General features: G+C 43.1%; 1 protein-coding gene across 2 annotated transcripts in view; it reads right to left on the reverse strand.

Annotated features, from left to right (window-relative positions):
- Positions 1-818: 818 nt before the first annotated feature.
- LOC115145006 (FAS-associated factor 1-like) overlaps positions 819-25,840 on the reverse strand; it is a 94,531-nt gene continuing 69,509 nt past the window's right edge. For both annotated transcript variants that reach the window (XM_029686205.2, XM_029686206.2), the window contains exons 16-19: positions 20,396-20,476; positions 20,008-20,085; positions 15,881-16,096; positions 819-2,208 (exon numbers count right to left, since the gene is read on the reverse strand). In XM_029686205.2, coding sequence (XP_029542065.1) covers positions 2,125-2,208; positions 15,881-16,096; positions 20,008-20,085; positions 20,396-20,476 — 459 coding nt within the window. In that variant the 3' untranslated portion in view covers positions 819-2,124. The remainder of the gene's footprint in view (positions 2,209-15,880; positions 16,097-20,007; positions 20,086-20,395; positions 20,477-25,840) is intronic.

Here is a 25,840-nt window from a genome sequence, read left to right on the forward strand (position 1 = left end):
TATGCCAAGAAGATTAAGATTTTCTGGATTTTCATATTTGAAAATGACCCAATGCACATTCTCCTGTTCTGAAACCCACTGCACATTCTCCTGTTCTGAAACCCACTGCACATTCTCCTGTTCTGAAACCCACTGCACATTCTCCTGTTCTGAAACCCACTGCACATTCTCCTGTTCTGAAACCCACTGCACATTCTCCTGTTCTGAAACCCACTGCACATTCTCCTGTTCTGAAACCCACTGCACATTCTCCTGTTCTGAAACCCCACTGCACATTCTCCTGTTCTGAAACCCCACTGCACATTCTCCTGTTCTGAAACCCACAGCATGAGGTCCTGTTCCACCTTAATGACGGACCCTCCACCCAAATGAGAAATAAGAATGCCAGAAATAACACCAAATCTATTCTGGTCATTTCATTAGAGGCATGTATTGAGAGTACTAATCCTGATTCCCGAAACCTGCATCTTTTGATAAAAGTTCTCAGTGAAAAATGAGGGCTCTACTGTTGGGCCCACTGTGCCGGCTTAAACTTTGGCTTTTACTGTCAAAAAGAACTCCCTTGCAGATGGAGAGATAAGCCTATAAGCTCATTGCTGAACTGAGAAAATTAGCCTTTGTGGCAGATAATACCAGATGCCTGGAAAATATTGCTGTAAAACAAGACAACGAGGCAAATAACTTTTCTCAGGAAAAGCAAACTAGTATTTACCATTTTAGTGGCAATGATAATGTAGTCTTATCCCCTGCCTGGTTTTTACACAGAAAGCTCACCATGTTCGCTAATTGAGTACAGCATGCAGACGTACACAGTCCAGTCAAACACAAAAACTCTTATTCATATATTTCAGGCAGGGACAGCCTACTGGCCAAATAGACAAATGGCATAAATAATATAACAGCTTTAATATGGAATAGAAAGTTTGCTGATGCCTCAATGACAGAAACCCTGAAATCATAATGGGCGCGTTCCACAGCTAAGGTGAGGCGACGCAACAACCAATGGTTGCATGCCACGTCATCGTCGACTAACAAATTGCTACAACATGTGGTTAGCTGACACTTAAAATATCTATCCAGGTGTGGTAGACCTGTCATGTGTCAGCAACATCTAAGCATAGGAACATGCCCAATGGTAAAAACAAAGGTGCAAAATAAATGTAATACTATAAATAATGTGCCAAGTGAAATGTACAAAATTAATAGCCTATCCTGCTCCTCAAAATGTTCCCTGTCAAATCTGTATTAAGATAAATTAGAAGAAAAAACAAACAATTAAGGCCTCAAGAATAATATAAAATGTCAACCGACGTGTGTGTCTGTGTGCATTTCAAGAGAGTGCTGGCTCAGACAGATGCATGTTCATATATATTTTATATAATGTATATCAAACTAAAACAGCATCAAACTTAAAAAGGATCAAGAAAAATAAAGGAGGAACAGTTGGTTGTGGAGCCTTTTGAAATTAAAACCAGGCTGGTCGGAGCAGAGCAGGAGGGGTGCAGATCAGGAACATTGAGCCTCTTTGGCTGCTTGTGATGGTCGGGTTGGATGGGGGCAGGGGGGGGTCCGTCACTGGCTGGGTGCATGGAGGTGCATGGGGGTGGAGGGAGCAAAGAGGGTACAAGCCAAACGCAGGTGGAGATGAGATAGTCCAGCGTTCTCCAGGAAATGTCTCTTTGCTTTTTTTCGTTTACTTTATTGAAACAACACGTCTAAAATAGCAGCTGTACTGTAGAGGAAGTCCTTGTCCGTGATGCTGTTCTTCTACTCAAAAGTTGATTTTTAATATCCTTGATCATACTGTAAGAGTGTGGGCAGAGAAAACCATGACACTGCAATTAAGTGAGGGGCGAAAGAGTTTGGCTGTGTGCTTGTGGTTGCTTCTCTGTACATACGTGTACACTAGGCAATCATGTATGATGCACAGGCCGAGAGCAGAGACGCTTACGTGTGGGTTTTGTGGGGGTGTTTGTGTCTAAGTAGTGTACTGTATGTTGTGTATTGTGTGTTTAAGAGTTCACATCTGTGTGAGAGGGTGGTTGGTCTCTGTAGACCCACTGGGACCATGCTAGAGCTCTTCACTACTCTTCCAGCCAGTCCCACCACCACAGCCAGTCAGTCCTACTCTTTAGCTTCCAGGAACAGGGTCTCCTGAGGGAAAAGCTTGGCCTCCAGTAAAGACGAGGCTGGGTCTAGCTGGGTGATCTGCAGAGGAGAGAGAACGAATGGAAAACCATGAGACTAGTTCACATTCATACAGGTTACATGACACAGTCATTACAAGTCTTTGTTTATTCCTTTAAACTATGTGCCAGGACCCAGTGGCCATGGGCGAAGTGGGTTACGAGTTATGAGAATACATCTATAAACACACAATTTCTTTAATTGGGTCGTTGGAAGATGGTCACCGGAGGACATTACATTTCTAATTTGTGTCTCAAGCTGAAAGGTTAAAAATCCCTTGTTGACATGAAAAGTATTCAGTTTTAATGTGCTGATAAAAACAGTAAAAATGATCAACTACTCCAATTCTTAGCATTTATGTCCTTGAACACTTCTTTCTATGTACCTTGGGATAAGTACACAAAGTCAATGTCCCAATGTACGCCATGCAAAGAGATGTACTCTGCGTGAACTAAGTCTCTTCCATCATGTAGACAAACTGGGACTGAGGCAACAATCTGATCATTTCTGTTGCAGTGGCCAGCATTTCCAAGAGAGATTGATCATTTCTGTTTTTTCTAAGGCTTCCATCCAAACTAAACTGCTGTGGTTTCTACACATCCCTGCATTGAACGATGTGTTACGACCATAAAACGAACCACCTTCCCTACGGAGTGAATGAACAAACACAAAGACGTAAGGTAGACGGTAATATTAGTGACACACAGTGTATCAATAAGCACAAAAATTATTCAAATCCAAGTTGAGCGCACTAGCAGAGCAAGACCGTAATGATGCATTGCCACCCACAATACAACTAATTTCGTTAGGTTACCCGTGTGTCAACATGGTTGTTGTTTAACATGAGGCGACCCTGCCTCCTAGCTTATGAGGGTTAATCACTGGGGGTCTCCCGTTACATAGGCCCGTCGTCCTCGTCCCCACACCTGGGGCCTCTGTCTACTGTGACGTGGGGGCCAGGCCAGGGCTTATCTGCTGCTTGTGGTTAGACCTCCTATTATGATCACTGGGGTGGTAATTAACTAGCAGGCCTCAGACAACCAGCGCAGTAAGGTCAGAGTTCACCTCACACTGATTAGCCCATCCTCACGAAGACAGATTAGGTGGAGAAACACAGCTAGGTAATGTAATGGCTGTGAGACCTTTGAGGAGGCTGAAACATGAGTGCTGAAACCAAGTCAAAACTCCCACCTCTCCTCTCACTGTGGAGTCAGAGTTGGCTGTGTAACGATCCTGACAGATGTGTTTCTCAATCACCGCTCTGGCTGGGGGTGTATCCATGTAGTTGGAAATTCTCGACCGGTTCTCCATTGAAGTAAGATGTATTGTGACTTTTGCTGCCAACAGGCTGATCCTACTCCCTGATATAACATCTCACGCTCCTCTTTTCTACCACACAGATATGGTAATAAACCCATTGTCCCCTCAATGAGTAATCTTCCCTAATGAGTCATATTTCCAATGATCATTGAGACATCCAAAACCTAACCTTCAATAGAGCTAGATAAAGTACATAATTTCAAAGCTATGATGCCAGGAGTTCAAAGAAGAGCAAGAATTCATCAGCAAACACTGCTATTCCCAGATGAACAGGGAAATGTCACACCAATGGAGGCTCTTTGTCTTCATCTCCTCATACTAATTTCTTCTGTCATCTAGGCTCTCCGCTCCCCGGTATGACCTGAGGGTGTAAGGCAGCACAGGGAGGGGGTGCCACAGCAACCTACACAACACACCGCAGAGAGGGCAAAGCAAGATGGCGTGCTGCTAACAGCTTACACCCCAACGGGTGAACGCCTTTCTCCCCACCTTTTGCTCAGTATTTCACAAATGCCAGCTATGCAAATGAACCTGACAGGCGTGTTATGACACCACAGCATCAGGTATGAGTAAATGAGGGTTTAGGAAGGATCAGGTGCGGCTGTCTGTGTTGACGGGGGGGAGGGGAGAGCATCTGACTCTAAAAAGAAAGTAGAGAAACAAGATGCCACACTGACACAGGAGACAAGCGCTATTGCTGATTGTTTACATTGTTATCCAATTAACAGACCACAAAGCATTGAGGCATCCGTCAACAAACAAAGCTGTCGTTTTCCACTCTGCGTCGCGATACCAGCTCCATATTTTCACTGTCTGGCTCGGCCTAGACTCGATGAATTCTCTTCTCCCCTGACTGACACATACGGCAGCGCATGACACACAAACATATGCATTCCAACATTATTCATGACACGGCTACCAAAACAATCTTATCAAGAACAGCTCTATGATAAAGGCGATGCACAAGCATATGTTAGCATATGTTAGCATAGTAGATAAACGAACTAGGTGTACGACACACATCAACATGAAAGTCCAGCACAGGTTCGTGAAGGGTCATTGTAAGAGCGTTTTGAAGATTCCGGTTAAATCCGGAGCAGTAGTGTGTTCTCCAGTGCTTGATGATGTTGACAGTGGATAATCCTTTAACCCTATCACACGCACTCATCCTGACAGGCCTCACACAGTGGCCAAACAAATACTGAGCAGAGCGAGATGCCAACTTGCTTGATAGATCCACTACTACTGTAAATGTTGTACATTTGTATGAAGTATACATGCAAGGCTCTCTTTTTATTTGATTTTTTATTTCACCTTTATTTAACCAGGTAGGCAAGTTGAGAAAAAGGTCTCATTTACAATTGCGACCTCTTGAACAAGAGGCCTTGGTCTCAAATGGTATTTCCCTGCTAAAATAAAAAAAGGTTCCATTTCTTTATATTTTTAACTCCTGTCAAAATCGTCTAATCCCACTGAAAATGTCATCTAAAACCTTTATTTAGGTCTATGGTTAAAAAAATAAAAAATAAGCATCACTCATGTACACAACTTATTCAAGTTACACAAGGACTACAGAGGTTTCAGTGTGAACAGCAATATATGGGTTGTATAAAGAAAATAACGCACAAGATTCATTTAATTCCTACCATCGAACAGAGCTTCCACCCTCCCGTTGCAAGTATATGTTTGAGGGATTACATTTCTAGATTTGATTTGAGATCGTGTTGGATCTCAACTTCCAATCTCTAGTGAAGGGCTATTAGGAACATTTTGGCATATTTATATGCGTTAGAGACAATCTGCTCTTACATATCAGGAAATAAGACAATAACATGGAGTTAATAAATTAAGTTAAACATGAGGAAATCATAAGACTGAACATAATTAACACTTGAAGTTAAAATAAATATTGAAAATCACTTCATTAGTATGAATGAAACACATTCTATAACTTGAGTGAAAAGATTTTAAAAAAACACCCGTCTCAAGATGTCCGTTTCCAACATAATTAAACATGCAGCTGAAATAACGGATTTTTAATTAAGCCATTTGGGTTCTATGTCAATTAAAACCAAATAGCTTGTCTGTTTTAAAGTTGTGTTGTCAAGTGTTTATTCGGCCAATTACAAAAGCAGTGGGAGACCATTATGTGCTTCCAGGAACGATGGCAACACGTAGAGCCAGGGGCGTGAACAGCCACTTCAAAGAGGGCCGCCGTGCGGCCTGGAGGAGGGAGGGACGGAGGGGGGAGGACCGGAGGGTGAAAGGGGGGACTGCCGTTACCTAGGGGAACAGGCCTTGAGCTATTAACTTCTCTTGAAGAGGAAGCACTCTGCTCTCACAAGCGCTATATGCTGCATAGAGCAGAGCCAACACAAACACAGTTCAGAAAGCGTGAGACTGAGTACAGTATGCATGTACAGCACTGTGAGGCAGAGGTGTGATAAGTTGGTCAGAGAGCTACTGGAATCAGAGCAACTCCTACATGGAGCTTTGGAGCTATACTCCACATAGTCATATAGGTGGGAGAGGATATTGTGGAAAGAGTTTTGGGTTAAGAGTATGAATTTTGGGAATATATCAATAAACTGCCAATTTCTTCCTGTGCACTTCACTGTTTCAGACTTGAAATGAACCAAGTGGTGCAGCTTTGATGTCCATTTCAGTTGGACACGAGGATCATTTCATTGCACGGTTTATTTTTTCCTCAGTTTGAGTTTTGTCTAAATCATCCTACACATTGACACTGTTCATTATTTTATTTTCAGAAACCTGGAACATCAATTTGGGTAAGGTAAAACCTGGCACAAAGTACAGCATCACAACGTGAAGAAAAATATAAAGTGTAGACAATGTTTTGGTGTCTAAAACTTGTTGGGTATACTGAGCTAGGTTAACTCATGACTGGAAAAATGTACAGCTGCGTTTAAACAGGCAGCCCAATTCTGATCTTTTTTCCACCAATTGGTCTTTTGATCACATCAGATCTCTTCACATCAAATCTTTTACAGAGCTGATCTGATTGGCGAACAGACCAATTAGTGAAAAAAAATATCAGAATTGGGGTGCCTGTGTAAACGCAGCCAGCCTAAGTATCTGGACCACATACTGGTGCTGGAGTGTGAAGAGAAATGTTGAAGCCAAGACCAAAAATGAAACTTCCCCAATAACAAACAAACAGCCAAAGAAAACAACGTATGAAGTCAGCAACGCATTTCTCTTTCTTTCGGTTTAATCATCTTGCACTAAATTGATTTCTTATTGCTGGCAATTATCTTGTCATGCATGGGGAGTAAGGAGAGATGAAGTTTAAACATTTGTGGTGCATTACAAATGCAATAGTGGTACATCCACTAATCCGAGCAGAGCAACAGTGGGAGCGTCTGGAGGAGATTGAGGCTCATTTTAATTAGAGAAGAGAGCTGGAAGATTAGACAAACTGGGAACAGTGTTCTGATGCACAAACATACACTGGCACATTCTGCTAGGCTCCCAAATTACACCGTATTTCCTATGTAGTGCCCTACTTTTGACCAGGGCCAATAGGGCTCTAGTCAAAAGTAGTGCATGATATAGAGAACAGGATGCCATTTGGGACACAAAATAAACTCTACTTTCTTCTCCTCTGCCTCACATCTACTGGAATTTCACTGGAGATTAAGACACATTTTTTATCTTGGTCTAATACTATTGTTTACTTTCTCTTTGGTTTTAATTCTGAAGACAAAACTGTGAATCCTTAGATTTTAAAGTGTGCCTAAGTTGTGAATAAGGCATATACAGTGCCTTCGGAAAGTATTCAGACCCCTTGACTTTATCCACATTCTGTTACGTTACAGCCTCCTTCTAAAATGGATTAAATAGTTTATTTTCCACCTCAATCTACAAACACTCCACAGTGACAAAGTGAAAAGTTTAGTTGGTGTGCAGATGTATAAAAAACAAAAAAAACAGCTTCTTTACATAAGCATTCAGACCCTTTGCTATGAGACTCGAACTTGAGTTCAGGTATATCCTGTTAACCATCGATTATCCTTGAGATGTTTCTAAAACTAGATTGGAATCCACCTGTGGACTTGGAAAGGCATACACCTGTCTATTAAAAAAGGTTCCACAGTTGCCAGCGCATGTCAGAGCAAAAACCAAGCCATGAGGTCAAAGGAATTGTCCGTAGAGCGCCGAGACAGGATTGTGTCGAGGCACAGATCTGGGGAAGGGTACCAAAAACACAGTAGCCTCCATCAAGAACCCGATGGTAAATCTGACAGCAGTTGAGTTCCTCTGTACTATGGGAGAACCTTCCAGAAGGACAACCATCTCTGCAGCACTCATCCAATCACGCCTTTATGGTCGAGTGGCCAGACGGAAGCCACTCCTCAGTGAAAGGGACAAGACACCTAAAGACTCTTAGACCATGAGAAACAAGATGATCTGCTCTGATGAAAGCAAGATTGAACTCTTTGGCCTGAATGCCAAGCGTCATGTCTGGAGGAAACCTGGCACCATCCCTACGGTGAAGCATGGTGGTGGCAGTATCAGGCTGTGGGGATGTTTTTCAGCGGCAGGGAATGGGAGACTAGTCAGGATTGAGGAAAAGATGAACGGAGCAAAGTACAGAGAGATCCTTGATGAAAACCTGCTCCAGAGCACTTAGGACCTCAGATTGGGGCAAAGGTTCACCTTCCAACAGGACAACGACCTTAAGCACACAGTCAAGACAACGCAGGAGTGGCTTTGGGACAAGTCTCTGAATGTCCTTGAGTGGCCGAGGCAGAGCCCGGACTTGAAACAGATCGATCATCTCTAGAGAGATCTGAACATAGCTGTGCAGCGACGCACCCCATCCAACCTGACAGAGCTTGAGAGGATCTGCAGAGAAGAAGAAGAATTGAGGCTGTAGTCGCGGCTAAAGGTGCTTCAACAAAGTACTGAGTAAAGGGTCTGAATACTTTTGTAAGTGATATTTCCATTTGGTATTTTTAATAAATTGGCCACAATTTCTAAAACCTGTTTTTGCTTTGTCAATACGAGGTAGTGTGTGGAGATCGATGGGGGACGACGACAATTGAATCCATTTTAGATTAAGGCTGTAACGTCAAGACGTCTGAATACTTTCCCGAATGCACTAGGCACTACATAACCAAAATGTGGACACCTGCTCGTCGAACATCTCATTCCAAATTCATTGGCAATAATATGGAGTTGGTCCCCACTTTGCTGCTATAACAGTGTCCACTCTTCTGGAAAGGCTTTCCACTAGATGTTGGAACATTGCTGCAAGAGTATAAGTGAAGGCGGGCACTGATGTTGGGGTTAAGATTTCCCTTCACTGGAACTAAGGAGTCTGAACCATGAAACACAGCCCCAGACCATTATTCCTCCTCCAGCAAACTTTACAGCCAGCCCTATGCATTGAGGCAGGTAGCGTTCTCCAGGAATCTGCCAAACGCAGATTCATCCGTTGGACTGCCAGATGGTGAAGCGTGATTCATCACTTCCACTGCTCCAGAGTTCAAAGGTGGCGAGCTTTACACCACTCCAGCCAACACTTCGCATTGAGTATTGTGATCTTTGGCTTGTGTGCGGCTGCTCGGCCATGTAAACCCATTTCATGAAGCTCCCGGCAAACAGTTATTGTGCTGGCGTTGCTTCCAGAGGCAGTTTGGAACTCGGGAGTGAGTGTTGCAACCCGAGGACAGACCATTTTTTACGCACAACAGCATTCGGCAGTCCTGTTGTGCGGGTTTGTGCGACCTACCACTTCGCGTCTGAGCCATTGTTGCTCCTAGACCAGTGGTTCTTAACCTGGGTTCGATCGAACCCCAGGGGTTCGGTGAGTCAGTCTCAGGGGTTCGGCGGAGGTCAAGACAAACATCTGATTCATATGATTCGTGATGACACGCTCCGCTTGGCCATCATTGGCTGCAGGTGATCACGCTACATCGCTTGGCCTATCTGTGCTGCAGGGAATTTGGCGCGCTCAGTTTGTGACTGTGGTGATGGTACGTCTTGTGATTTCTTTCTTAATATTTTAATCCCTTCATACTTACTATGTCGAGCAAAAAAAGATGTACAATATGGATTTACATGTATAACCGAACGTGATGGGAGTCAGTGTCCTAACTGCATGATTTGCAATGCCAAGTTGAGCAATTCTAGTCTAGCACCGGCAAAACTAAGAGAACACTTCCTTAAGCTGCATGGAGATGGAAAATACAAGAACACAACGCTCGCTGAATTCAAGGTGAAGAGAGCCAGATTCGGTGAAAAGGCTACTCTGCCTGTTCTCGGCTTTGTACCCATCAACAAACCGATCCTCACAGCATCTTACGAAGTTGCTTACCTGATCGCAAAGCAGGGCAAACCACACACCATTGGTGAAACACTCATAAAACCAGCTGTGTTGAAGATGGCGAATATCATGCTGGGAAAAGAGGCCGCAGTTAAGTTATCCCAAATTCCTCTTTCAAATGACACCATCAGCGACAGAATAGAGGACATGAGCAAAGACATCTTGGCTCAAGTAGTTGCAGATCTGATTTCAAGCCCGGCAAAATTCAGCCTTCAACTCGACGAGACCACAGACGTTTCCAATCTAAGCCAGCTTGCTGTATTCGTGCGCTATGTGAAAGACGACGTGATAAAGGAAGAATTTTTATTTTGTAAGCCTCTTACAACAACAACTAAGGCAGCCGATGTGAAGAAACTTGTGGATGACTTCTTCAAAGACAACAATCTTTCGTGGGATATGGTTTCTGCAGTTTGTTCGGACGGAGCTCCAGTCATGCTGGGAAGAAAGTCTGGTTTTGGTGCGCTAGTGAAAGCCGATGCACCACGCATCATTGTTACGCATTGTATTCAGCACAGGCATGCGTTGGCAACAAAAACCTTGCCTCCAAAACTGGCAGAAGTATTAAAAATTGTAGTGGAATGCGTGAACTATGTGCGAACTAGTGCTCTGCGGCATCGCATCTTCAGTGAGCTGTGTAAAGAAATGGGCTCTGAATTCGAGGTACTTCTGTACCATTCTAACGTTAGGTGGTTATCCCGGGGACAGGTGCTGAATCGTGTTTTTGCCGTGCGTGTGGAATTAACCCTGTTTTTGCAAGAGCACCAACATTGTCATGCAGATTGCTTCAAAAATTCATTCAGAGTTCATTCTCATTTTAGCGTTCATGGCTGATATCTTCACAGCTCTCAATCATCTCAATCAAAAGATGCAGGGCGGTGGAGTCAACATCATCGAAGCGGAGGAAAACCTGAAGGCTTTTCAAAAAAAGCTACCGTTATGGAAACGACAAACAGAGAACAATAACTTTGCAAACTTTCCCCTGCTGGACGACTGTGTAAGTAAGATCGAAGATGTATCTGGAATCGGAGACATTTCTGTACCCGCTGAACTGAAGCAAGCAATTGCCACGCACTTAGATGAGCTTGCAAAGTCTCTCGACGGATACTTCCCTACAAGAGAGTCATATCCAGCATGGGTGAGACAGCCGTTCACGTTTAGTGTTGAGACAACAGATGTCAATGATGAATACCTCGATGATATCATTGAAATTCAGCAGAGCCAGGTTCAACAGCAACTCTTCAGAACAACAACGCTTTCAACGTTTTGGTGTCAACAAATGGTAACGTACCCTGTTATTGCTAAGAAAGCTCTGGAGATTTTCATACCGTTTGTTACAACATATCTTTGCGAGCAATCCTTTTCGAGGATGCTGGACATAAAAACGAAGAAAAGGAACAGACTTTGTTGTGAAAATGACATGAGACTGGCACTTGCCAAGGTGAAGCCGCGCATTTCTGAACTGGTCTCTGAAAGGCAACAGCAGAAGTCACACTGATTTGCAGTAAATATTCATTATTATGTTTTTGTTTTTGTGTGAAAATGATAATCTGTGTGAAAATGTTTTGATGATTTTGTTCTTTGAACACAGTGATGTTGATGCACGGTTCATTTTGTGCACCAGTCAAATATATACCTATGTTTTGAATTAGATTTTTTTTTCAATTAAGAAGGGTTCGGTGAATGCGCATATGAAACTGTTGGGGTTCAGTACCTCCAACAAGGTTAAGAACCACTGTCCTAGACGTTTCCACGTCACAATAATAGCACTTACAGTTGACCAGGGCAGCTCTAGCAGGACAGAAATTGGACGAACTGACCTGTTGGAAAGGTGGCATCCTATGACGGTGCCACGTTGAAAGTCACTGAGCTCTTCAGAAAGGCCATTCTACTGCCAATGTTTGTCTATGGAGATTGCATGGCTGTGTGCTCAATTTCATACATCACTCAGCAACGGTTGTGGCTGAAATTGCTAAATACACTATTTTAAAGGGGTAGTACCCGCCAAACAACAGTGGAAATTTCTCACATGGACAACAATTTCTCAGAACAAGAATAGACTGACGAGTTTCAGAAGAAAGTTCTTTGATTCTAGCCATTTTGAGCCTGTAAAATATATATATATATACACACATATACACACACATTGCTCAAAAAAATAAAGGGAACACTAAAATAACACATCCTAGATCTGAATGAATGAAATATTCTTATTAAATACTTTTTTCTTTACATAGTTGAATGTGCTGACAACAAAATCACACAAAAATTATCAACCCATGGAGGTCTGGATTTGGAGTCACACTCAAAATTAAAGTGGAAAACCACACTACAGGCTGATCCAACTTTGATGTAATGTCCTTAAAACAAGTCAAAATGAGGCTCAGTAGTGTGTGTGGCCTCCACGTGCCTGTATGACCTCCCTACAATGCCTGGGCATGCTCCTGATGAGGTGGCGGATGGTCTCCTGAGGGATCTCCTCCCAAACCTGGACTAAAGCATCCGCCAACTCCTGGACAGTCTGTGGTGCAACGTGGCGTTGGTGGATGGAGCGAGACATGATGTCCCAGATGTGCTCAATTGGATTCAGGTCTGAGGAACGGGCGGGCCAGTCCATAGCATCAATGCCTTCCTCTTGCAGGAACTGCTGACACACTCCAGCCACATGAGGTCTAGCATTGTCTTGCATTAGGAGGAACCCAGGGCCAACCGCACCAGCATATGGTCTCACAAGGGGTCTGAGGATCTCATCTCGGTACCTAATGGCAGTCAGGCTACCTATGGCGAGCACATGGTGGGCTGTGCGGCCCCCCAAAGAAATGCCACACCACACCATGACTGACCCACCGCCAAACCGGTCATGCTGGAGGATGTTGCAGGCAGCAGAACGTCCTCCACGGCGTCTCCAAACTCTGTCACGTCTGTCACATGCTCAGTGTGAACCTGCTTTCATCTGTGAAGAGCACAGGGCGCCAGTGGCGAATTTGCCAATCTTGGTGTTCTCTGGCAAATGCCAAACGTCCTGCACGGTGTTGGGCTGTAAGCACAACCCCCACCTGTGGACGTTGGGCCCTCATACCACCCTCATGGAGTCTGTTTCTGACCATTTGAGCAGACACATGCACATTTGTGGCCTGCTGGAGGTAATTTTGCAGGGCTCTGGCAGTGCTCCTCCTGCTCCTCCTTGCACACAGGCGGCGGTAGCGGTCCTGCTGCTGGGTTGTTGCCCTCCTACGGCCTCCTCTACGTCTCCTGATGTACTGGCCTGTCTCCTGGTAGCGCCTCCATGCTCTGGTCACTACGCTGACAGACACAGCAAACCTTCTTGCCACAGCTTGCATTGATGTGCCATCCTGGATGAGCTGCACTACCTGAGCCACTTGTGTGGGTTGTAGACTCCGTCTCATGCTACCACTAGAGTGAAAGTACCGCCAGCATTCAAAAGTGACCAAAACATCAGCCAGGAAGCATAGGAACTGAGAAGTGGTCTGCGGTCATCACCTGCAGAACCACTCCTTTATTGGGGGTGTCTTGCTAATTGCCTATAATTTCCACCTGTTGTCTACTCCATTTGCACAACAGCATGTGACATTTATTGTCAATCAGTGTTGCTTCCTAAGTGGACAGTTTGATTTCACAGAAGTGTGATTGACTTGGAGTTATATTGTGTTGTTTAAGCGTTCCCTTTATTTTTTTGAGCAGTGTATATATATATTTCTCTAAACATTAGGAACTGCAACCCAAAAGGAGTTGCAACCCCTTTTGCTCTCAGAAAAAGCCTCAATTTGTCGGGGTATGGACTCTACAAGGTGTCGAAAGCGTTCCACGGGGATGCTGGCCCATGTTCACACCAATTATTCCCACAGTTGTGTCAAGTTGGCTGGATGTCCACATACTTTTTTGTATATTTTACAGGCTCAAAATGGCTAGAATCAAAGAACTTTCTTCTGAAACTCATCAGTCTATTCTTGTTCTGAGAAATTCTTGTCCATGTGAGAAATTGCCACTGGTGTTTTGCGGGTACTATTTAATGAAGCTGCCAGTGGAGGACTTGTGAGGTGTCTGTTTCTCAAACTAGACACTAATGTAGTTGTCCTCTTGGTCAGCTGTGCACTGGGGCTTCCCACTCCTTTTTCTATTCTGGTTAGAGGCAGTTTGCTCTGTTATGTAAAGGGAGTAGTACACAGCATTGTAAGAGATCTTTATAGACACTTGGCAATTTCACACATAGAATAGCCTTCATATCTTAGAACAAGAATAGACTGATCAGAAGAAAGTTCTTTGTTTCTGGCCATTTTGAGCCTGTAATCAAACCCACAAATGCTGATACTCCAGATACTCAACTTGTCTGAAGAAGGATTGTTTTATTGCTTCTTTCATCAGCACAACAGCTTTCAGATGTGCTAACAATTGCAAAAGGGTTTTCTAATTATCAATTATCCTTTTAAAATTATAAACTTGGATTAGCTAACAACGTGCCATTGGAACATAGGAGTGATGGTCGCTGATAATGGGCCTCTGTACACCAATGTATATATTCCATTTAAAAATAATCAGCCATTTCCAGCTTCAATAGTCATTTACAACATTAACACTGTATTTCTGATCAATTTCATGTTATTTTATTGGCTTTTCTTTCAAAAACAAGGACATTTCTAAGTGACCCCAAACTTTTGAACGGTAGTGTGTTTATATATATTCTAAACATTAGGAACACCTTCCTAATATTGAGTTGCAACCCCTTTTGCTCTCAGAAAAAGCAAAAGCGTTCCACAGGGATGCTGGCCCATGTTGACACCAATTATTCCCACAGTTGTGTCAAGTTAGCTGGATGTCCTTTGGTTGGGGGACCATTCTTGATACACACGGGAAACTGTTGAGCATGAAAAACCCAGTAGCTTTGCAGTTCTTGACACAAACCGGTACGTCTGGAACCTAACTACCATACCCTGTGTTCAAAGGCACTTAAATATTTTGTCTTACCCATTCACTCTCTGAATGGCACACATACACAATCCATGTCTCAATTATCTCAAGGCTTAAAATACTTCTTTAACCTGTCCCCTACCCTTCATCTACATTGATTGAAGTGGATTTAACAAGTGACATCAATAAGGGATCAAAGCTTTCACCTGGTCAGTTTATGTAATGGAAAGAGCAGGTGTTCTTAATGTTTCGTACACTCAGTGTATGTGCCTGTACATTTTTATGTGTGTGTGTGTGTGTGTGTGTGTGTGTGTGTGTGTGTGAGAGAGAGAGTGTTAGGGAGAGAAAAGTGTTTGTACTCCCATGTTCCCTACAGACCAGGATGGCAGGGTGTCTGGGCAGGCCCACACACACACACAAATGGAAATCCTATTTTGTTTCCACCACTCCAATTAAGCAGGTAGTTAAAACTGTGCTCATTAGCTACCTGCTACAGCACAGAGCAAAGCGTGGGCACCAGCTCTAATTACTTGAAGAACTCCGGTCGGTGCTGCGCCGTACACCATGGCTGAGGAGAATACTGCTGACTGTATTGTATCCTAAGTAGCCAGTGCTCCTTTGTGCTTGTGCACTGGCTCCTAATTAATATTCACCAAATTAGAAATGCACTTGTGGATAGAAGCAAAAACACACTTGCGTGTGGACGCATGCACACGCATGAAAAACACACTTCTCATTAGCCCACCATGGCTTTTAATTCTACAGCAATCCTCTAACTATCTGAACAGTCACACTCTCTGGGCACTGGGGATAGAGATGAGCAACAAACTCGAGCCACTTGCTGGGATGAGCCAATTATTACTGTGGATTTCTCCTGCAGAGATGTTACACTACAATCAGGACCACTGAGCATTCTGCTGAGTTGATGATGACAGCTCAGTACCTGTAGTTAGGGAGCTGCAGGCACTGAGCAAAGAAAGCTAAACATAGAGTTAAATGTTAGTCATTATAGACCATGGTTCTATCTTGTTATAAAGCCTCTACATTGATGTGTGTGCATGAGCTGTGTTTACTGCAGTGTTTGAAGGCTGTACTCACGTTTCTGCGGGGGAAGGTGGTAAGCAGTTTGAAGTCCTCCCAGGGGTAGCCCTTGGAGGCCACAAAGTCAAAGAGGACCTGCAGCTTGGTGCTGCCCAGGAAGCGCCGCACCAGGAACTCTCCACTGGGGGTTCGGATACGCAGCTTGCTAATTGGCTCTCCTCCTTCCTCCGCAGGCTCTGGCGGCAGGGCGTGCTCCAATGAGAGGCGGATGGCCTGGACAAAGGGGAGGGACAAAGAGTTAGGTACGGAAGGCCGTGATTATTCACAGTTGGACAATATGACTTATCATTTGGAGGTGTGATTTATTTGCTTACAATACACCTACTTAAATGTTAAGATATAAATAATGGGTTGATTTTGTAACCGTTTAATAAATTGTGGTAGAAATGGGCACTCAAACTACTATTTACAAGACAACATATGGATTCAGAGTAATTTATAAGGCATCGAATCCTCTGACCTGTTCTTCCAAAACACGTAGGCTAGTCTTTGCCTCACCTCCATTAAGACATACAGTACAACGCTGACTCGTGTCGAGGTAGATTAGATAGCGGCACAGAACAAAAAGGCTAGCCTCATCAACAGCAGAGAAATTAATCAGGTCTCCAGTGTCACAGAGCAGGACCTGTGGCTTTCGCGGGCTCTTTCCCTCCAGCTTGTTGTTCCTGTTTTGACAGTGGGTAGCATATGCTGTGACAACACACGGCAGCTTTATTTACCAACCATAATGCAATTATATTTCATAAAAGTGTACAACAGTAGTTCATTAGCAGCTCCAAGCATTGAGTGGGCGCGTGCCAGAAGCTCTCCCCCAGGTAGGGGCCTGGTATTGGGGCCCCTAGGGCCCCCTGCAGCAGAGAGATCTGTGGCGTCTGAAGCCACACGGCAGAGCCTCACTCAGAGTCCGCTCCACACAAAGAGCACTCAAGAGCATCACCGCTCACCGCCAACCCCCCCCCCCCAAGAAACACCACCACAGGAGGGGGCAGGGAGGGGGAGGGGGCAGTGCATGCACCTGACAGGAGCGCCATGGGGCTTCTGGATGTGTTAAATAATGACATCACCACCCCCCCCCCCCCCCCCACTCTGCCTACCTCTTCCATTCACCTCCCTCTCCACACAAAGACACAGAATGCATTCCCCTTGTCCTTGTGTGTGTTTACTGTGGTGTTTGTTTTCCTGCAGCCTGCGGGGTATTGTGGCGGGTGGTGCAGGGCACAAACAGCCGGAGACTCGCGACAGACTGGAGGGTTCTGGGCCCAGATTCACAAAACATTGTTAAAAAGCAATTTCTTCTTTAACTTCCTTTTATCCCCCTCTTAACTATAGATTTAAGAAGTTAAGCAAAGTTGCTATTCCTCAAAAGGTTATTTCTTATGTTTCTCCTTTAGAAAAAAGTTAAGAAAGTTATTGGAAATCTCCATTTCAAGATTGCGAAACCCTCATCTTAAACTCAAGGCAGTGAGAGAAAAAGCTCATGAAAGCAATTGAACATGCACTCACACACTTCATCCGAATGTTTCAGTATTGATTATTTTAAACCCAACAACATGTTTAAGAACAGTAAATCTCAGTAAGACATATGCTAACATGATTGTCATTGCTAGCTAGAAAGCTAGCTAAAATGGTTGCCTAACAACAAACATCTTAAGAAGATTTGTTAGAAGATATTTGAGAAGTTTGTAAGAAAATCATTAAATCTTAAGATACTGTTGAGGAATTGCACTTACGAACTTCTTTTTTTCTTTTTTCTTAAGAAACTTCTGTTTTGTGAATCTGGGCCCTGGTCTGTGGGTAGGCCAGGGAGGGAGGGAGTGAGTGGCTGGCTAGGTGCTTGGCTGGGCTCCAGGTGTGGGACACCATGCTGCCTTGTTTACTCACACACAATGTCAGAGAAATGAGGCGTTGGCACAACCAGGGGTAAGCAGCACACAGCTCTGAACAGTTGGGACAGCTGTTGTCCTTCTTCCACACGCCATACAGACAGACAGGCTCCACTTAATCTCTCCCATCTTTCTACCCGACAACCAACAGTAGTAGTAGCGGCCGACAGAGCGAAACAATCTGGAACGAGATCTGTGTTTTGAACTCCAGCTTTGTTGAAACACAGATGTTCCAGTGCCAGTTACTCTTGAGTGATGACTCATGAAGTTCTGATGCATGTACAAACTGTATGTAATAATGATGTATAGCTAGATGTAATCTATGAAGATGTACAACCTGTTAAGACTGTCATACACAATCTTGGCACAGACAGAGACCTCCCTTTACCACACCACTGTTGTATGTGATCATGGTTGTGGTATGTGTGTTGTTGTGCATCTTCCTCCAGGTTGTTTTCCCCCCTCTTGTCCCCGAGGCTTCATTAGTGACTCCACGAGTGTCTCTCAGTCTCCACTGTCATCATTAAACACACCCTCCTGCCTGCCTGCCTGCCTGCCTCACACTTGACCAGGCAGACACACAACCAGATCCGTGAAACGCAGCTCAAGTAAAAAAATAAAATGTCTATGTCTGCCCCTGTCTTAGCCTTTATGGCTACAATAAGGTACCTGCATTTTGCATTTATTAAGGATCCCCATTAGCTGCTGCTACTCTTCCTGGGATCCAAACAAGATTAAGACAATTAGAGAAAAAAATATACAACACATTATCACACCGATACATATCTACAATACAAAATGTATAAAACTGCAATACAACTATATTACAACGTTACAATGCACGCGTGTATAGAGTGCGTGTGTTAGCGTGCGTATGAGTTCACGTCTCTTTCCAGTCCGCGTTGTTCCATAGGTTGCAGTTTTATCTGTTTAAAAAAAGCCCCGGTAAGCTTGTCTGAGGTATATACTGCATGTACATACTACATGTAAACAAGAGAGGGGCCATTGAGTACGTTTACATGCACACTAATCAATCGATACTAAAAGGATTATGGCAGTAGGCCGAGCATGGAAATAGTCATGTAAACACCTTACTCTATTTATCTTAAAAATCGGCGTAAGGTCAAAAAACATGTAAGCATATGCCAATTTAAACACCTGGTTTCCTGAGCAATCTTTCAAATCATTAGGACCTGCTTAAATCGGCGTTCCAGCGGTGCATTTGATCTGCACATGTGCCAGCACCAGCAGCGCAAGCCTCCCTCTTACGCACGAGTTTAGTGAGTTCTGAAAAACTGATAGTATGCATCTTCGAAATTGATTTTACATGTCCGACCTAAGAATCAAATGTACTTCGCAAAAATAACATGGTCACTGTGGTATAATGATTATTTTCCATTGGTTGATTTTCTGCAATAATTCAAAAGTCCCATCAAGTAGCCTGATTTCAGATGTGTCCATATAAACAGGATCATCAGGGAAATCCTTCTTCATTCAAAGCATGTAAATGTTTTGAACAAACCATCGCATTAATCTGACTACCCACCATAATCTTATTATTGTGTGCATGGAACCGTGCTCATTGCTGGGTATCATGTTGCTGAATATCTACACTTGTTGCGTACAAGCAGTGTGTTGGCGGAGAAGAAACCATGGCAAAGGGCTAGAGGACTACAGTGATATAATTAAGACTGGACAGACAGGGCTTTTGTCCGGGGCTGTTTAACTAATGTGACAAATCATCTCAGATAGCTGGTTCACCTGATCCCTGCTGGCTGTAGAGTTTGCTGCTGAGTAAATAGCCAATCAGCTGGCTAAAAGGAGCTATAACTACAGCATTCACAAATGCGTTCCCACTGCCATAATTGTTTTTCTTTGTCCCACCGTGCTTTGTGCTCCCGCTTTTGTTCACTTGGTTTCAATATGAGCTTGTGTGTTGTAGGGCATTTGAACAGGACAATAACATCTCTGTATGACAAGCTTAACAGGGATAGGCCTTACTGTACACACTAGAGTTTAGTATATGTTGCGCTGTGTCTCTGACCCCCACCACAGGGATCACATGCTAGTATAAACTCCACAAACAACAAAAGATATGGAAATGTCTGATATGCAGCAAGGAACGGACTCAAATATCAATGTTTAAAAAACAAACTAACCATGTGTTTTCAGTGTTACAACAATAGCTAAGTGGGACATTATTTCTCTAAACAAACATTGAGTTATGGTTCATGTTCTCACCTCCTTCTCATCATCTGCTTCTTTCTGGATCTGTTGCAGGCGAAGCTGTTCTGCCTGCTCTCTCTCCTGTGCTTCTCTCTGGGAAAACAAATATATTTTTATAAATCCAGCCATTCAACATCAAAACATTATGAACAGTGATCAAGCAATCAATAATGTGGCTGTTCACAGGTTTACAGGGTAAATTCACAACAACAACCATTTACAACACCCAGCATTGGCCACAATCATAACATGATTATAAAACGGTACATATTTTATACTTGTGTTCTGTATAATATTTCACTTGAGGATAACGCTAAAATGGATCTTCAAAAACCCTCAAACATCTATCTGATGAGAATGGATCCATGTCATTGTGTTGTAGGTGTTGTAGTTGATGACCAACCTTTTTACGGTCAGCCTCTAAAGACAGTTGGTAGGCCTCATCCTGCTCCCTCTTCACCATTTCCCTGGCTTCACGTTCATCCTGGATAGAGAGAAAGAGACCGGGTCAGAAAAGAAGGCAAATATCTTAAAGTTCGGAGCGAAACAATAAACATCAATAACAATAGAAGCTGTTAAAATACAAAAGTTGCTTTCTCCTTCTGCCACATGTAATATTGTGCTGTGTTGAATATCTGTGACTCTGGGAAGATATCTGTGACTCTGGGAAGCAGAGCAGCAGGAATTGGAGTAGAGCTGAATGAGAGAACAGAATGCTTTCTGCCAGACACAAGGTTTGAAAGAGTATCATGTGGGAGAAGGGAATCTATTCGGGCCTCGACTTCCTTAACAGACCGGAGGACTCTTTTCTTTTCCCTCAGAGCTCCTGTTTGTACAGAGGCAGACTGCTGCTTTTCTACCTGCTGTGTGTAAGAGGCTTTCTAAAGCAGAGAAAAATAACTGTTTCCATTGTGTCAGCACTGGCATTTGTTTTGGAGCTTGGGAGACTACATTTTCTTTTCTGAACCCTGGACTTTGTGTCAAAGATGTGAAAAGGTGACTCTATTGTAATTTGTGGGGTTTGTGAGCTGGGCAGGGGGAGTGGTCAGCTGTCGTATTGAAGTCTGACGATGAAAAGGATACATTTTCCCCTTTATCCTACACACACTGTAGTAGCATGGTTGAGTACAAAATAATAATGGATCACTTACACTTACTGTAAATGATCACGCTCTTTATTGTGCTCATTACCTTTGATGAAAGATCATAAAATAAACTATGGTTTTACTGTTGAGGTACCACTCACAATGAACAAGACATGGTGCCATCAATTATCTACAGAGTATTGTATGGTGTACAACACAACTACTCTGTATCTGAAAGTAACAGCGATCAAAGGAATACACTATAAAACACTGTTTTCCTGCTGATGAACACATAATTTGCAGTTAAAATAACTAACGAAACAGACAACCACAAGTAGGCGTGGCTACAGCAGTGACGGTTGCTGTAATGTGTGTGAAAGTATCTTTTTGGCTCTGCTCCTGTCTACCTCCCAGGCATGTCAGTCAGTGAGGAATGTGAGTGTGATGTTGGCAGATGTCTGTGGTGTCTGGGTCTGTCCACAGAGGAATGGGAAAGCAGAGCAGGACAGCCACAGATAGCGAGTAGGTGTGAGTTCAAAGCCGTCTGGGGCAGCAACGCTGGCAACGGGGCGCCCATCAGGTACAGGAACAAGTCATTCCGGCCTGGGATGGGAGACGTGGTGGAGGCTTTGGGTTCACGCCAGAGTACAGCAACACCCTGAGAGCTTACTCCCATTGAAGAGAGTAAAAGTAGAGGTATCGGGGCGAAATGTACATAATGGGTTCTATTTCAACACACCTAACGCAACGGTAAATTACCAGTTCAGGGGTGTGTCAGAAATATTTTTGCTATTTTCACAACAGTAATTATGGTTGCAGTAGCGAGAAAGGACTAGGTTTTGATTAATAAACAAGTTGTGGGTGTGTCGAGGCTTGGCCCCTCACTGGCCAATCAGAAGGTGCTCCATTGCTAAATATGTGGTTGCTTCAAGTAGTGTATTTACAGTCCAATGCATTGCCATCGACTCTAAAATCAAATGTTAGTCCGTTACAAGCCAGTTCGTTAAATAGCATTGTCCATATTGTTCTAATTGCATTGCTTCATTATATAAATACATGGTTAAACATAGGCTACAGCAATCATAGGGGCTAGGCCTACTGTAAACTGCAGTCTGGACATGCCAAACGTAGTCAATAAGCAAGATTAGATTCACTATGCTATTGATAAGGCCTAATAAGAATGCATAATTCTAATCAAATTCTAATAAAAACGAGGCTGTGTGTCTAAATACAGTTACAGGCACCACAATTGCTCCCCGTGGGCATATAATATTGACAAGGCAACAGACTACGGAGGGTTTTACACATCCAAACGTTTCACAGGAGCTGGACAAAGATCCAATAGAAAGAGAAATGTAATTTGAAATGGCATTTTATTCAAGCCATGGACACGTATTCACCGTTCATGTGTTTGTTGTAAATCCAATTAACCAAAAACAATCCGTTTCTTAGAACTAAACAACAATAATTCTAAATAGGATTGGGTCAGAAGCATAACATAAATCGCATCTCTTGTTCCATGAACATAATTATATGTGCGAACATGTAGGCCTAAGAGCTCTTTGACAGGAGGCATGGATGTTTGTCCTATCAATTGAATATAGTTTAAAATATAGTATACACTAACCCTACAATAGTCCTAGATATAACAAACATGTAGCAAATCTAGTTTATCTATTTTATTTGCTTCAATATGGAACTATTCAACGCACTGCATGTTCGAGCCATGGATTTGGACATTGCCCAAACGTTATAATAACATTAGCCTACCATCGCTATTGACCATCGTCTGTTAGTGACTACCACTTGAAAGGTAAACAAATTAACAGGAAAATAGCCTAGACTACAAGAGAATTCAGAACCAAGGACAGCGATAGGAATTCCCACGATTTGACAGTTGTGTCAAAATGATGAAGGAAACTATAAGCTGTGTACTGTAAAACACACAGCTTATTTATTTATATATACATGAAACATGACCCACCAAGCCGCGCATCTTAGCACCCGCTCGCTTAACTTCTTTGGGATAGGGGGCGGTATTTTGACGTCCGGATGAAAAGCGTGCCCAAAGTAAACTGCCTGCTACTCAGGCCCAGAAGCAAGGATATGCATATAATTAGATTTGGATAGAAAACACTCTAAAGTTTCTAAAACTGTTAAAATAATGTCTGAGTATAACAGACCTGAAATTGGCAGGCGGAACCCCGAGGACAATCCCCCCCCATTTTTAAAAAATCCTACCATTGATCTCAATGGCTGGCACATTTATAATAGGGCGAAATCGTGCCCGATTGCAGTTCCTAGGGCTTCCACTAGATGTCAACAGTCTTTAGAAAGAGTTGGGTTTTTCAGGCTGGATTTTGGAAAAATGAGCCAGAAATTCAAGTTTTTCTAGGTGGCTCCCATTTTGGCTGTAGTGTTTCCAAGTGCGTGAATGAGAGTGCGTTCTTCGTTATTTTTCTCTGCTAAAGACAATAACGATTCTCTGTCTTAAATTTAATCGTTTATTCGCGTATTAGGGTACCGAAGGTTTGATTATAAACGTTGATTGACTTGTTTGGATAAGTTTATTAGTAACATTTGTGATTAATTTTGTATGCATTTTGAAAGAGGGAAAACGAGTGGATTATTGACTGAAGCACGCCAGCTAAACTGAGTTTGTATGGATATAAAGGAGTTTATCGAACAAAAGGACCATTTGTAATGTAACTGGGATTTTTTGTAGTGCCAACAGAAGATCTTCAAAAGGTAAGGTATATATTACATCGCTATTTCTGACTTTCGTGTCGCAACTCCCTGGTTAAAAATGATTTTTTATGCATTTGTGTGCTGGGTGCTGTCCTCAGATAATCGCATGGTATGGTTTGCTTTCACCGTAAAGCCTTTTTGAAATCTGACACGGCGGCTGGATTAACAACAAGTTAAGCTTTATTTTGATGTATTGCACTTGTGCACTTCAATTTGGCGCTCTGCAATTTCACCGGAAGTTTTCGAAATGGGACACTAGCGTCCCACTGATCAGCAAGAAGTTTTAACCCTGAAGCCAGCCGCAACTGTTAAACTGACGACCGAAGTCAGCCTGCAGGCACCCGGCCCGCCAGAAGGAGCCTCTAAAGCACGATGAGCCAAATAAATGTCAACCTATGTATCAGGTTGACATATAGATGTAGTGAAAATGATATGATTAAATATGACAATACTTTTGTGAAGATAACCGTGATTTTAGCCTTTTAAATGATAACTGTTTTTCATCTAAACTTGTGCCCAATCAGTAGCCACGCCCCAGTGAGCTCAGAGTTCGTGCCAGCATGATGGGACACCCTCTTTGGCCAGAGTGCTTAAAAGGACTCGCTAACTAAATGTACATTAGACCAAAACATGCCGGGTTACTGCTGGTGTTGATACCAAAACGTTGATATCAACGTGGTCTACACGTTGAAATGGTTAGAAACTCTGAAGCGTTCCACCTCAACATCAGTGAAGATGATCACCTAGGAGACCAGAAACATTTACAGCCTGCAGCCGTGCATGTTAAAGTTGTCCTAGAACTTTGACTAAAGACACGAGGTTGGAAGGAAGAAACCCCATCTCAGACTATCACTGGTACATCTAAAGTATCTAGTTTAATGAACACTCCAAGAGCAGAGAATATCTACAACTAAGGACATTGTGACCACTGGTGGACAACTAGAGACTTACATCGAGCCACTACCCATAGACCGATCGATTAGTTTCAACAGAGAAACACATCTACGCGTAAATATATATTGCATTTCTAATCCGAATGAGCAGTCGTTAGGGTGGCAAGAATTTTTACTTCAGTGAGCGTTGCTTCCAAATGAAAAGTTAACCGTCTCTCCCTCCATCTTACCCCACCCCCCCTTTCCATTGTGTAACAAGCCGTAATATCATGTTAATCCACTAGGGTCGTTAATATCATGTCATTGTGTATGGGTATTCTGTGTTATTTAGTTAATAAATAAATTATTAAATACATTTGTGTAGTACTGAATATTTAAAAGGCTAGGGTTCTTGCGTATCCACGGATTGTGCGACGTTCAGAATGAGACTGATGTAATAATTTACTGTTATTGATGTAAGAGATATCTGTATATCTTTAGAGTTTAAGTCGGGAGATAGTATCTTGTTAAACTTTCCCGTGGTGTCCCAAATTCCTAATGAGTTACTTAATTGCTACATGATTCATTTAAATCAACAATTAGTTAGAAAATTAACAGTCAGATTATTGATAGTCACGTCACGACAGCTGTATACCATAAATACAGTAAACTGGGGTATTTGGAAATAGCCACGGGATGGTTTTTCAATAGTCAATACGGTAGAAACTATTTCTCTGAAGTTTTTCCATACATGTTCATATTTGTAGCTACTTTGTAAGTAAATACCTGCAGTTAAAAATGGAGGAACACTCGCCTCCCTGCGGACCTGGCACCCTTTCACTCCCTCCTCTCTACATTTTCCTCCTCTGTCTCTGCTGCTAAAGCCACTTTCTACCACCCTAAATTCCAAGCATCTGCCTCTAACCCTATGAAGCTCTTTGCCACCTTCTCCTCCCTCCTGAATCATCCCCCCCCCCCCTCCTCCCTCTCTGCAGATGACTTCGTCAACCATTTTGAAAAGAAGGTCGACGACATCCGATCCTCGTTTGCTAAGTCAAACGACACCGCTGGTTCTGCTCACACTGCCCTACCCTGTGCTCTGACCTCTTTCTCCCCTCTCTCTCCAGATGACATCTCGCGTCT

The sequence above is a fragment of the Oncorhynchus nerka genome, linkage group LG17 (assembly GCF_034236695.1).
Source record: "Oncorhynchus nerka isolate Pitt River linkage group LG17, Oner_Uvic_2.0, whole genome shotgun sequence".
In the NCBI taxonomy this organism is placed as follows: domain Eukaryota; kingdom Metazoa; phylum Chordata; class Actinopteri; order Salmoniformes; family Salmonidae; genus Oncorhynchus; species Oncorhynchus nerka.